Genomic DNA, 14,464 nt, shown 5'->3' with positions numbered 1-14,464 from the left:
GGGGCAAGTGGGGGCGGGCCCAGGTAGCAGGTTTGGCTGCGCGGGGGCTCTCGCGTCTGAGGTAAATACTAGGACGGTGGGTGTGGGACGGCAGGGCCAGCCGGGGAAGCGGGCTAGAGAGACTGGGGAAGGGGCGACGCCTCGCCCCGGGAGGTGAGTGAGTGACAGAGCGGCTGAGCGGGCGAGCGACGGGTGGGTGACCCGGCGCCTCGGGCGCCCCTCGCCGGCCTCTGGGCGCCTCGAGCTGCCGCCGCGGCCGTCGGGCCCTGGTCGCCGACCCGTTACCTGCCCCGGCCCTTAGTCGGCCAGGCCCGCGGGGTGCTGAGCCAGCTGACGTCAGCCTGGGCTTCCCCACCCCAGGGGCTTCCCCACCTCCCCAGGCCTTCCTGAAAGGGCTACTGAGTCGTGGGAGCGTGGTCACCGCCTCCGGGACCTCTCGAGAAGAGAGGACTTGGTGTGGGAGCAGCGCAGGAATCTCTCTGCCCTTTTGAGCCTCCCATTTACAGATCGGGAAACTGAGGCATCCGACGGCCCTGGTTGGCATCGAGAGCGCGGGGTTGTAATCTTACCATCGGTGCCTTGGGGGTGTATCGGTCGATCGGTTTTGGAGTGTTTGTGGCTCCCGTCCAGGAAGAGCAGTCGGGGTTCTGGCCTCGTTAATGGCGTGTTATGCTTTTTCTTTCAGTTTCCCCCTTTCCAGGGTGAGGATGCTTGTACACAACAACCTGGAGTTCTTTAGTTGAAAGGTGCGCTCAGTTGAAGCAAGGTATTCATTCTTTTCCTTCTTCTCCCGAGCCCCCCCCCCCCCATTGTCATATTAACGATCTCTGGGGAAATCGTGAAGTCCTGACGGAAGATGGTGTTCCTGGGTTTGGTTCTCAGCCGGGTCAGCTGCCCAGTTATTCATGTACTTGGCATCTTTTCTATTCCGCCCCGTGGCATTTGCATGTTTTAGGATGATTGTCGTCTTCCAGCCGCCAAGCCTTTCAGTCTCTCGGCCCCCATCCCTCCTGCCCCCATCCTCTCCCCATGTTCCCTGGAAAGTTATATGGTTAGCTTAACTAAGGGGCATTCCCTACCTTGCTTTTGATTTAGAGCTAATAGGGATCTTAATAAGATTGTTCCTTTTGCAGTCTTTGGCTCCTGGAGAAAAATCCAGGCCTTGAGAGAAGGTGTTCATTCAAGCGTTGGTTTTCTGCACACCCCCTCACGCCCCGAGGAGACTGAATGGTTTAAGAATTTAGCTTGCCAGTTCCCTACTGGGTAGTGGGTGGATTTGAACTAGCACAATATTAGGTGAAAATGATTTGCTGGAAATTCTTGTGGAAATTCATATACTGTGAATGTTGATAATACCCAGAACATTCTCTAATGTTCTGCTACAAAATTTTACAGTACTCTTTGGAAGAAGCCTTTCTTTGGAGGGTAACTTTTGTGAAGAGCTGGTAAGATCAGGGCGCTTGTTATATAAAACAACAGACATGCTACAGGAATGATTTCTTGTGATCTGACTGCTTGAACTGTGATTTTGTTTAAGAAAGTCTTTACATATGAAGACAGGAGTAGTTATCCTATTTATCAAACTTTCAGTATTTTGTTCCTTGTTTTCACTAGGTGATCTTAAATTTGTCAGCGTATTTTCTTTGGTTTTACAGAATTGTACAACCACATGTAGACATCAGACATGGTATGAAGATCTAGGAACCCAGTTTCATATGAACCTCAAAACAAGTTCTCCTATTTGTGGATTTTTCCTTATTTATTTCCACTTAAGTGTATAACAATGAAGTGGCATAAAGACTGACCATTCCTTCCTCGAGTCAGAGAATTAGAATTATTTATCTAGGAGATTAGGTAAAAACCATTAAATACTCAACTCCTGAGTCTTCTTTTAAAAGAAGCTTTTAATCACTTAAATGATTAAGATGAGGAAATGGAAATTTGGCTTTCACTATTATCACCTGAGTTAACCAAATCATTAATTCGTTTCTCCTGTACTGAATGTCTAACATACTGTCAGGCCTTTGTTTGGGCAGTGGAAATATAAAGATGAAGAACTTAGCGAATTCACAGTTTGGAAGTGCAGTGGCCAGGTTTAACTGTGGTGAGACCAGAGTGTTCCTGGTTCTTTTGACATGAATATGTAGATGTGGGAGGCAGACTTTGTTTTAAACCTCATAAATCCCACTTGTTTTAGGGACTGAATGTGTGTTCTTGGGTCACAAGTTAAACTATGAGGAAAACTGACTCTTTTTCTGGAATCTCTGCTGTTTAGGAATGTACAAACTTATTCTTTCAGTGAGAAAGATTCTCTTTTAAAGTGATAATTATTCTAGTTATCTAGAAGAATTTGGAAAAAGTCCTGTATATCTTCTTTTTTGGAGGGTATTCACACTAACCTCTATACTTCTTTGCCATTTATAATTATGGGCAGCTTTTGGTATTGCGATTTTTATTCTGATTTATATAGCCCTTTGTGGTTTTTAAAACAAGTCCAGGTATCTCAGGAGATGCAGAATGTTATTGAATTGTATGTTTTTGTTTTCTTTAGTGGAGTTCTTTGAACAGTAACCTGATAACTTGAGACTCAAAATGACATTGTTTCTTCTAGATAAATTTGCTGTTGTCAGTTTTATGTAGCTAACATTGTTCATCTGTGCTGTATATTATCTTTTAAGAAATAATTTGGACCTTTAATATTTTCATATAAAACTTATTTCTTGATCATCTTTTCATTGCGTTTGATAGGAAACTGATATTTGTGCCTTTTCACCATCATCTTGGTTTAATGACTTTATTGTAATGCAATTAAATGCTCCTCTATTCAAGATCCAGGCCCATCAACAAGCTTAGGTAACCACATATATTTTCAAATCTGTGTGACCTGAACCTCATCTGAAATGTCAAAAGAAAGTCCTATTCAGTATGGCGTCAGGGTTAAAAATATTACTGTATTACAACTCTTTGAGAATGTTCATTCAGCACTTATAGTATTTATCAGGATATTTGTAATTACTCAGTTTTCCAGCCTGAAATAAGTACGATGGTATTAAGATGAATTGTTTGTGGTATATCTACACTCAACGTGAAGTACAGTATATTGTTAGAGGTAATTTTTAAACAATTAGGCCTGAAAAGTAATAAGAGAACAAAAATGAGGGCAGCCGTCATATCTTAAATCTTCTGTATTTTTCAGTTTCGAACACTGTGCTGAGTGCATAAAAATACTAAGCTAACAAACCTTGATTGATAAAGAACTCACTGACAACGTGATTTAAATCTTATGTGGTCTTGAGTCAGTTTTTACTGCTTGGGGTTCTTAAGACTTAAGTGTTGTGCTTGTCCCAGTGAAAGAAGAATGTTGGCATCATATTCATTTCTATAGTGGGAGGACAGTCTCTATTAGCATGTTCTGCTATAATGCCAGTATCATGCTTGTGCTCAGCTATGTCTGACTCTTTGTGATACCCCATATACCGCAGTTGGCCAGACTCCTCTGTCCATGGGATTTCCCAGGAAAAAATACTGGAATGGGTTGCCATTTCCTTCTCCAGTTAGTGCCAGTTTACTGAGATATTAATGATCATTAAATTTGTCCTATATACCTCTAGTAGAGCCATAAAATTTCCTGTTTAACTTTATCAGTTACAATCAGGAGAATCAGTTTTTAGTATGATAGTTCCAAACTTATTCTTTCTTCATGTATTCTTTAAAAGAGGAAAAACCACATCCTTTTTATTTTTGGATAATGCTTTTTAAATATTTTATAACTTTCACTTTGGCTGGTCTGGTTGTCTAACATGACAACTACTATTAATGAGTTTAAGTTCACTCTTACTTGTGCTAATGCAAGTCAGAAAAAAGTTACTGCGCCTTGTGTAGTTCACTTTAAAATATGGTTCATAATAACTGTTGTTAAATTGCCCACAACCTTCTTATAAACCAAAGTAGTTGGTTTAACTGTCTACTGTCTCTGAAATGATTTGCAAAAGACCTTTTGTAATCAAATTGATTTGAAATATGGTGTCCTAATGCCTTCCATATAGTAATTTAGTTTTGTCTTGGAATATTCCATTAGCACTGGTAGTTTTTATTTTAAATTGTGACGTGGATTGTTAAGCTGGAGAATCAATCCAGCAGGACTTGTTGGTGTATACTAATAATTAAGATTCAAAGAATTTTTTAATTTTAATATCTGAAGGCATAATTTGTTGGAACTAAAAAAAAAATTCTTTTCAAAACAGAATTGCCATACTTTAAAAATAATTCTGACCAGAAATATTTAAATACATTTGAAAAAGAACAGTGCAACTTCACTTTTTTAGGAGTTGCTTTTTGACCATCTCATCCTACCTGGAGCAACAGAAATAATGCCTGTGAAATAAAGCCTATGTGCTTTACTCCTAAAGACCTGTTCAGAATTTATGTATGCCTCTTTTTGTTATTGTTTATCTTTTTAAACACACAACCATATTTCATCACCTGGCTTCTCCGAACTGATTAGAAATAATAAGCTGGAAAGCTGTAAAAGAAGTCAAGTGCATGTTGCAGGAAACCACAGAAAATGGCTGATGGCAAGGGAAAATGGTAGAGTGTAAATCTAGAGAAGACAGATGCAAGAACTCAGAAAAAGCATAATATAAAACCTCTTAGCAAAGAGACAAACATCTTTTCATAGTGACAGCCACATACAATGATTTACATTTATGTCGATAACTCAGTGCTCAAGATAAAAATAAGACTATTTCCTTGTTGAAAAATGCTGACATTTAAAAAGAATTTTAGTCTTCAATAACAAATACGGCATTTGGGAACTTTTAAGGAATAGAGCCAAATTAAGGTTTGGGTCACTGTTTGGGTAGCTCACCTCAGGAGTTTTGTTTATATGGTGCCAAGATAAGGGTTTCCACAGGTGTCTTATATAAGTGGCAAATGTAAATCGATACTGTTTCTGCTGAAGTAGTGCCCTCAAGTGGAATTAAGACAAACACATTATAGAAAAAGAGAGAACCACTTTATGCTACGTGCCCTCACTAAATGTTGTGCATATATTTCAGTGATGTTGATTTGAAGAACAGCAGAGCCCTTTACCCTGTCTTGGGCAGTCTTCATGCCTCATTCTAGCTTGTAGAGGGTCTTTTTATTAATAAAAACTTTACATTATAGAAAAATCTCATTAACTACTGATGTGTTATAAAAGAAATATTATTCTGTGTGCAGATTTGCCAGGTTATGTATTTAATCATTAAGTTAAATGGCTAAACTTAAAATTTGGTTCTTTAGTTTTAGAAATATTTATTTTTTAATGCCAAGAATAAAATAGATGAATATGATATTGCTGTCACCTGCTGCTGTTATCCTGAATAATGGAAATGGATATCACCTCCTCATGGGAGGATGGAATAAATACTGTATTTAGAAACCCAATAGCCACATGCATGTGACAGAGAATACCTAAGAACCATTGTTTTCAGTAAGATTAACATAATGAATTAAAGTCTTTACTTGAATTGATGAAATTGTATAGTTTTAAACCTGTGATTCAAGTAGGGTTGAGAAGGCTATTTTAATTGTGAAAGATGAGTATCCTTGTAAAAATTTCAAATGAAAATTTAAAAGTGAAAAAGAAACAATCTTTTCTTCCTAGTCTACATAGTTAAACTTGTGGTATAAAATCATTTTATGCTTGATACTATGCTGCAGTTATATTTCTTCCTTATGTAGTAGTGCAAGTTTTGATGGCTACAAAATTGATTTTTAAGACATTGTTAATATAAGCAGATTTGTAATATCTGATGTTTATGATTGAGAGAGATTAAATGATAACTATGATTAATATGATTAACATTTGCCTATTAAGGACAAAATGTGAAAGATTAAGAAAATGAAGCTGAGTTAGATAAAATGTTCCATTATCAAAATATGGCACACAGATAAATGAATTGTGGTTGAAGTTTCAGAATGTGATTTGATGATATTTTTATTGATAAAAATGTTCAGCATAATAATTGTGATGGGTAACTTTTTACTTAAACTACTTGTGTAGAAATAATAGCCTTTTTGATTTGTTTGTTTTGCCCATACAGCAGCTTATTCATTTAAGTTAGGCAGAGTCTATTAATTTTACTTTTTAAAGTTTAAAAATAACAATATTTATATAAGATTATATTTTACTAGAATCTGAGTTCATAAATTTCAGTACCTTGGAAACAAACACTATTGTATTGTCTTTGGAGATAATTTACAATCTAATCTCCTTTATTAAATATGCAAGATTACAGTAGATACAAGTAATATAATATGTCTTTTAACCTCTTAAGATATTTTTGAAAGTATATCATTATGTGTATGTGTGTGTTTTTAATAGCTGAATGAAGAATTTAAAAAGTCTTTGACCTTAATTTTAGGTCATGTAGAGTGAAGTGTAAAGTTTCTCTTTGCTTGTCCTCCAGGCATTTTGATTTGCTGTCTTTTTACAGCATGGACACCAAATTGCTAAAAACATGCTTTGGGACTGCCAATGAATTTATCTTTTGTGGTTTTACTACACACTTAGTAATTCCCTTTTTTTTGAGTTAATATTTTGGAGTTAATATCACAATGAGTTCGGGCTTATGGAGCCAAGAAAAAGTTACTTCACCCTACTGGGAAGACCGGATCTTTTATTTGCTTCTTCAAGAATGCAGTGTTACAGACAAACAAACACAAAAACTCCTTAAAGTACCAAAGGGAAGTATAGGACAGTATATCCAAGACCGTTCTGTGGGGCTTTCGAGGATTCCTTCTGCCAAAGGCAAGAAAAATCAGATTGGATTAAAAATTCTAGAGCAACCACATGCAGTTCTGTTTGTTGATGATAAGGATGTTGTAGAAATAAATGAGAAATTCACAGAGTTACTTTTGGCAATTACCAATTGTGAAGAGAGGTTCAGCTTGTTTAAAAACAGAAACAGACTAAGTAAAGGCCTCCAAATAGATGTGGGCTGCCCTGTGAAAGTCCAGCTGAGATCTGGGGAAGAAAAATTTCCTGGAGTTGTGCGCTTCAGAGGACCTTTATTAGCAGAGAGGACAGTATCGGGAATATTCTTTGGAGTAGAATTACTGGTAAGTTTGATAAGTCATTTCAGTGGGCTGTGTATTTATGTGTGTATGTGTCAGTGTCTGTGTGCACATACATTTTTCTTTTTCCTTTTTTGAATACAAAATAAGTTTTCCCAGAATTCTGTATTTTTTAATGTTGGTAATCCTAAGGATTTACTTTCTAATGGTAGACTGAGATGATACAAAGATGATGCTTTGAAAACTTTGAAAAACTACCTATAGTAGGAAATATACAAATAGATCATGTAGTTATTGAAGACTTTCATACCTTAGAGATTTTAACATTGAATGTTAAAAATGAACTCTTAGTAATTATAAACAAATTACTTAAAATTGTTAATTATCCTGTGTCATTATCATCTGTAGGTTTCTTAGCTTTTCTTAAAGTGTACTATTAAGTAACAAAATTTGGATATATAAGTTGCAGCAATTTCAACTGGGCTTATAGTTGTCCCTGATAATATATATGAAAATCACCTTGACATTTGTTTCCACTGAATTTCCACTGAGAAGAAAACCAAGAACTCTGTGATAATGTTTCCAAAATTAATATTCTCAAGAATTTAAATGTTAGTTACATTTTGACATTCTTGCAAATACAATTTCATGCCTCATTTGCTTTTTAAATATTTTAAGCAGCAATTGTAAAACAATTGGAGAATTGAATCCTAGCTGTGCTATTTACTAGCTGAGTTACTGGGTTATATAACCAAACTGCTTTCTAAATCTGCATCCTCATCTGTGAAATAGTGATATTAACACACAACTTGCAGTGTTTTTGTGATATATTGATTCAGGATTTAACATGGTGACTGGCACATAGTACGTGCTCAATAAATGGAGATAACATTACTGTTAAAGTAAGTTTTTCTTTTTATGACAAAATTTTTGTTAAAACCACAATGTGAAATCCAGCCCAAGCTCTCTCACAGTAGAGTTATGATTTAAAATTATCATGTAATTTTGTTTCAGCATCAGATACAGTTTCTTCCTTATTTTTTGAAGACCTATATTCAGTGGCAACTGCTAATAATTATATTTCTTATATGTGTCACTTAGAATTTGTTCAGTGATTTCTCTGAAGTCCACAGAGTGCATCTTTTTTCCTGGGGATCATCTTTCTCTATCAGTCACTTTTTTTTTCTCTCATTTAAAAACTAGGAAGAAGGTCGTGGCCAAGGTTTCACTGATGGGGTATATCAAGGGAAGCAGCTTTTTCAGTGTGATGAAGATTGCGGAGTATTTGTTGCGTTGGACAAGCTAGAACTCATAGAAGATGATGACACTGGATTGGAAAGTGATTATGCAGGTCCAGTGGACACAATGCAAGTTGAACCTCCCCCCCTGGAAATAAACTCCAGAGTTTCTTTGAAGCTTGGAGAAACTATAGAATCTGGAACGGTCATATTCTGTGATGTTTTGCCAGGCAAAGAAAGCTTAGGATATTTTGTTGGTGTGGACATGGTAAGACATTTTGAATTATATTGTCTTTGTTCTATATATCTGTTAGTTTTATAACCAATTTAGGTACGGATTAAACACTTTGAATACTTAATATGGACTAATTTGTAGTAATTAAAAGAGCATGTTCTAATTTATCTTTAGTAAAGGAATGTTGATATGGGACAGGAGTCTAGTTGTAGAATTATAGTTACTCATTTTTCCAGTCTGAATAAATGGAAGTAGTATTTTCAGTCTTTAAATTTGCTGTGTAATAAACAGAAAAAACCCCCACCAGAATATATTGCATTATGTCTTAGTTTTCTTTATTTTGAAAAGGCTTTTTTTGGTAATCTGTGTTTCTCTTTTTGTAATATTTTGCTGAATTTTATTGACTGATCTGATTTTAATGATTTATGTGTAAAAGTCACTTATGGAAAATGCCTGAATAGAGGAACAGCACATTGCTTTAGAGGAAAAGACAATTGAGTGCCTTCATAGGATATTTCACTCACCTTCATAGGGTGTATTTCACTCAAAAAAGTTTTTTTTTTTTAATTGTGGTAAAATTTATGTAACATAAAATTTACCAATTTAACCATTTAAAAATGACATTAAGTACATTCGCATTGTTGTGCACCCATCACCGCTATTCATCTCCAGAACATTTTCTTCAACCCAAAATGAAACTCTGTACCTATTAAACAATAACACTCTATTACTCACTCCTCTCAGCCAGTGTTCTTCTGACAACCAGACTTCTTTCTGTCTTTGTGTATTTGCTTATTCTCTGTGCCTCATATAAGTGGAATCATACAGTATTTGTCTTTTCATTTGTGTCACTCATTGTTAATGTTACCTTACAGTCATAATTGTTAATAATGAATACATCTGAATATGGCAAATTGGACAGTACCTGTGGGATTAAGAGAAGGAGAAGAAAAAGGCTTGAGAACATTTTTTATCATAGACTGAAAATATGGACAAGAATTTGTTAGGTATAATGAAGAAAATTCGTACGGAATTATTAAACACCAGCAAGAATTGGGAGAGGTTGTGAGTAACAGACTCTTGTACTCATGGTGCTTTTAGTGATTATTTTTATGTATTCAGTTATACTTTGGGTAGGATAGGAATGCTCTAGTGTAAGTTTCTCTTACACTTTGCTTGGAAATTCCATTTGATACCCATTAGTTAGACAAACCTCACTCTGTCGTTTAGACAAACACTTACTGAACATTTACCATGTGAAAAGTTAGAGCCAGAGTTAAATACATAGGTCCCTCGGGATAGCTAGAAATAAAACAGATTTTAAACCATTATTCTTTAAATATTCAGAACTTGTTGAGAAAAGAGAGTGTGGGCTGAGTAGGGGGAAGGTTGGAGAAAGAGGGCCACAGGTCATTAGAGTTAGTTTCCTTTTGCTTTAGGTCATTTAGGCCTAAAACTTGGAAAAAGCCATTTAGGCCTTCTTCTCCTTAGATGGCAGTCAAGGAAGCATCTTGTTTACTTGGGGCGTCTGCCGAGCCGTTGCACCACCAGCTTCTCCCCCTGCCTCTGTCTTCCAGTTGGCTTGTGTAAGCATTCGTTCCAAACCCCTCTAGTGCAGTCCTTGAAAGGAAAGTTCTAGCTAATGCAATAGTGTTCATCTCCTTCTATTTCCAATGCCATTTAGAATGCTGTCCACACTGGTGCTTAGGGCAGTTGTCTGACTGGACTGTCTTCTTAATCTAGCTCCATGAACAGCACTGGACAAGTTGGTGCTACACTGGAATATAAAGTAATTAATAGAAAGATCTCTATTTTTGGAGAGAATTCTTGCATACCCATAAAATGACAAAAGAACAATTGAAAAAACAGACTTTCTGTCTATAGAAAAGAATTCCTATCTATACAGGAATTCAAATTGAACATTTAAGTAAGTGCTCAGGGAATGTGAAGGAGTGATTAGAGCAAGCTAGGGTTAATTAGGGGCAGCTTTCTGGGTGAAACAGTGTATGATTATTGCATCTACCAGTGCAGATGTATGTTATATAGACTATTTATTGTCCAGCCAAGTATGATGAACACTTTTGATCCCTTGCTCACCAGGTGAGTTTCTATGGCTTGATTATTCTTGGATTTCATTTTTTAGAGGATCTTCTTGTGGAAAATATGCTTTCATATTTGTTTTATTTAGGAGGATTTTAAAGTTTATTCTGTTAATTTCTAGGATAATCCTATTGGCAACTGGGATGGAAGATTTGATGGAGTGCAGCTTTGTAGTTTTGCAAGTGTTGAAAGTACACTTCTCTTGCATATCAATGACATCATCCCAGGTATGTTTTCTTTGTGTTTTATATATTGTTAAGGCAGAGCTTCTAAGACATATTTAGTTATGAGGATATAAATATAAGCTTCAAGATGCATTTTTGGAACTTGACTTTTATGTTATGGAATTGTTATTACATAGGATATCTTTCCTTACCCCCAAATAAAAATACTTAAAGATTTTTGTTTCTAAAAGTATGTGAGTGTGGGGTACCTTTTATTTGTTATCATTCATTTTTTCATTACTTGTCTCTTTTAACCCTTTCTGATAATTGCAAAAGTCAGAAAATATAATAAACTGCTACCTGTTTGAGTGAGAGCCTGGTTTCAACTAGAAGCCTTTTAGTAGAAGTTGGTCATTTTAATATAATCTAATAACTTGTGGAGAGGATTCTTGCTGGACACCTCATGAGATCTCTTCCAGTTTCAAGGTGGTATAATTGATCTGACTTCATGACTCTGTAATCAGAAACAGATCACTCAACTTTTACATCTTAAAAATAATCTTGAGCAACCTTTATTTTACCTCAAACAAGTAGCACCTAATGGCTGCTGTCAACTAATTGATAAATTCTTATAGTTAGCAGCATCAGCATCACATTTTCCCTGCTCTTAGTAGAAGTCCAGTTAGAAGCTAGTCTACTGGTAGTATGTTAATGATGAAACATACAGAGGCAATCCAAGTTGGTGATTCTCATTGAACATTATGCAACTATGAATTGTTAGAAAGCCTGCATTCAATAGCCATAAATTATGAATTTCTTAATTAGATGACATGACTTCTACATTCTTGACAAAGTAGTAAGGTAGGTCTTAATTATCCCCATTTTGCTGATTGAAAAAAGCTGGGGCTTAGATAGGGCTAAGATTTTCTAGGATGAACTAAGATCCTACTTGATTTTGGTAGAGCCAGAATTCAAATCCAGGCTTGTCTAATTATAAAGCTCTGCCCTTTTCAGTACCTCCTCACCCCAAGTCCTGTGTGTTGACTTTGGATATGAAGATTTGTATAGAAGAACATACTTGTCAGCCTCACATGTATACTTGGGAATATTGTTTCTATGGAGATGTATTTTGTCTCTGAGTCTTAAAAGCTGACTTTTACTCTATCAAGAATCACAACTGAACAAAATGGTTTGGTTTTTTTTTGCTACCAGTGTTATTGCTGATTTTGACATAGGACACTTTTGAGTACCCCACAGGTCATTTCAGGTCCTCAGTTTCTTTTTTTGTAAAAATGAAAGGGTTAATTAATACTAGATGATTCTTGAGATTCCTTCTAGCCTGTATTCTTTGCCACTCCTAATTCCCTGTTGACTTGGCAAGTAATAAATGCTTGTTTTGCTGAGTTAGGAAATGCTTTCTACGTTAGATTTTAGCCTTGCAGCAAGAATATATTAATTTAGTTGGAGAAATGAGATTCAAATGATACCTTTGTTTCAGTTTTGCTTTGTAAAAGTCTGACATACTTTATTTTACTTGATTTCTTTAAAATCAGGTTTTAATTTCTTACACAAAGCTATTTCTTTGCCTCCCTTTGGGAATGAATGCTTTATATTCAAGGGGAAGCATACATGTGCTTGATAGTTTATCTAGTAATATTTAATTTACCTTTTCTTGCCTGCTTATAGAAAAACATAATTTGTGATATTATAAATTGAAATACCTTTTTATGTTTCAATAAATGTTTATTGTCTAAAATCAGTTTTCCAAAGGCTTATTCCTTCATCAAATATTATTAGACCCTTACTTAGGATTTTTTTTTTTTTTTTGATGTTGAGGATATAGTAGGAAACAAAACAGATAAAAGTTCTTCTGAAATGGAGCTTTTATTGTAGAGAGTGAAGACAGATAATGAATGAGATATATGGTCAATTAGGGGCTTCCCAAGTGGCTCAGTGGTAAAGAATCCACCTGCAAATGCAGGAGATGCTGGAGACGTGGGTTCCATTGCTGGGTCAGGAAGATCCCCTGGAGAAGGAAATGGCAACCCACTGCAGTATTCTTGTCTGGGAAATCCCATGGACAGAGGAGCCTGGCAGGCTACAGTCCATGGGGTCACAAAGTTTCAGACATGACTTAGCGACTAAATAACCACAGTGGTCAATTAGATGCTGAATGAGTGGAGAATAGTAAGCAAGGTAAGGAGAAAGGGTGTGCTGGGGTGTGAAGGGTGGGATTTTGTTTTTACTTTATATAGAATAATCCCTTGGAGGTGGGGTGTCTCTTCATGGCTGCTCCAGCAAAGGGCAGCCGCTGCTCCTTACCTTGGATGTGGGGTATCTCCTCAGGGCCTCCACTCCTGACCTTGGACCAAAGAAAAGCAAAAAGAGATAAGAAAGCCTTCCTCAGTGATCAGTGCAAAGAAATAGAGGAAAATAATAGAACGGGAAAGACTAGAAATCTCTTCAGGAAAATTAGAAGATACCAAAGGAACATTTCATGCGAAGATGGGCTCAATAAAGGACAGAAATGGTAGGGACCTAACAGAAGCAGAAGATATTAGGAAGAGGTGGCAAGAATACACAGAAGAACTGTACAAAAAAGATCTTCACGACCCAGATAATCACGATGGTGTGATCACTCACCTAGAGCCAGACATCCTGGAATGTGAAGTCAAGTGGGCCTTAGGAAGCATGACTATAAACAAAGCTAGTGGAGGTGATGGAATTCCAGTTGAGCTCTTTCAAATCCTCAAAGATGATGCTGTGAAAGTGCTGCACTCAATATGCCAGCAAATTTGGAAAACTCAGCAGTGGCCACAGGATTGGAAAAGGTCAGTTTTCATTCCAATCCCAAAGAAAGGCAATGCCAAAGAATGTTCAGACTTCCACACAATTGCACTCATCTTACACGCTAGCAAAGTAATGCTCAAAATTCTCCAAGCCAGGCTTTAACAGTACATGAACCATGAACTTCCAGATGTTCGAGCTGGTTTTAGAAAAGGCAGAGGAACCAGAGATCAAATTGCCAACATCTGCTGGATCATTGAAAAAGCAAGAGAGTTCCAGAAAAACATCTACTTCTGCTTTATTGACTATGCCAAAGCCTTTGACTGTGTGGATCACAATAAACTGGAAAATTCTTCAAGAGATGGAAATACCAGACCACCTGACCTGCCTCTTGAGAAATCTTTATGCAGGTCGGGAAGCAATAGTTAGAACTGAACATGGAACAACAGACTGGTTCCAAATAGGAAAAGGAGTACGTCAAGGCTGTATATTGTCACCTTGCTTATTTAACTTATATGCAGAGTATATCATGAGAAATGCTGGGCTGGATGAAGCACAAGCTGGAATCAAGATTGCCGGGAGAAATATCAATAACCTCAGATATGCAGATGACACCACCCTTATGGCAGAAAGTGAAGAACTAAAGAGCCTCTTGATGAAAGTGAAAGAGGAGAGTGAAAAAGTTGGCTTAAAGCTCAACATTCAGAAAATTAAGATCATGGCATCCGGTCCCATCACTTCATGGCCAATAGATAGGGAAACAGTGGAAACAGTGGCTGACTTTATTTTTCTGGACTCCAAAATCTCTGCAGATGGTGACTGCAGCCGTGAAATTAAAAGACGCTTACTCCTTGGAAGGAAAGTTATGACATATTAAAAAG

General features: G+C 36.7%; 1 protein-coding gene across 50 annotated transcripts in view; it reads left to right on the top strand.

Moving 5' to 3' along the window:
* CYLD (CYLD lysine 63 deubiquitinase) overlaps positions 1 to 14,464 on the top strand; it is a 67,566-nt gene continuing 53,102 nt past the window's right edge. For 7 of the 50 annotated variants that reach the window (XM_081511366.1, XM_081511358.1, XM_081511349.1 and 4 more), the window contains exons 1-4: positions 93 to 153; positions 6,453 to 7,104; positions 8,263 to 8,565; positions 10,754 to 10,859. In XM_081511366.1, coding sequence (XP_081367492.1) covers positions 6,601 to 7,104; positions 8,263 to 8,565; positions 10,754 to 10,859 — 913 coding nt within the window. In that variant the 5' untranslated portion in view covers positions 93 to 153; positions 6,453 to 6,600. Of the gene's footprint in view, positions 62 to 92; positions 537 to 685; positions 767 to 2,748; positions 2,854 to 6,452; positions 7,105 to 8,262; positions 8,566 to 10,753; positions 10,860 to 14,464 lie in introns of those variants that run through there. The other 43 variants (XM_081511364.1, XM_081511356.1, XM_081511348.1 and 40 more) reach the window with 13 other exon arrangements.

This window comes from Giraffa tippelskirchi, chromosome 7 (assembly GCF_054371585.1).
Source record: "Giraffa tippelskirchi isolate mGirTip1 chromosome 7, T2T-mGirTip1v1.2.pri, whole genome shotgun sequence".
NCBI lineage: Eukaryota > Metazoa > Chordata > Mammalia > Artiodactyla > Giraffidae > Giraffa > Giraffa tippelskirchi.
This window is presented reverse-complemented; position numbering and strand designations above follow the sequence as displayed.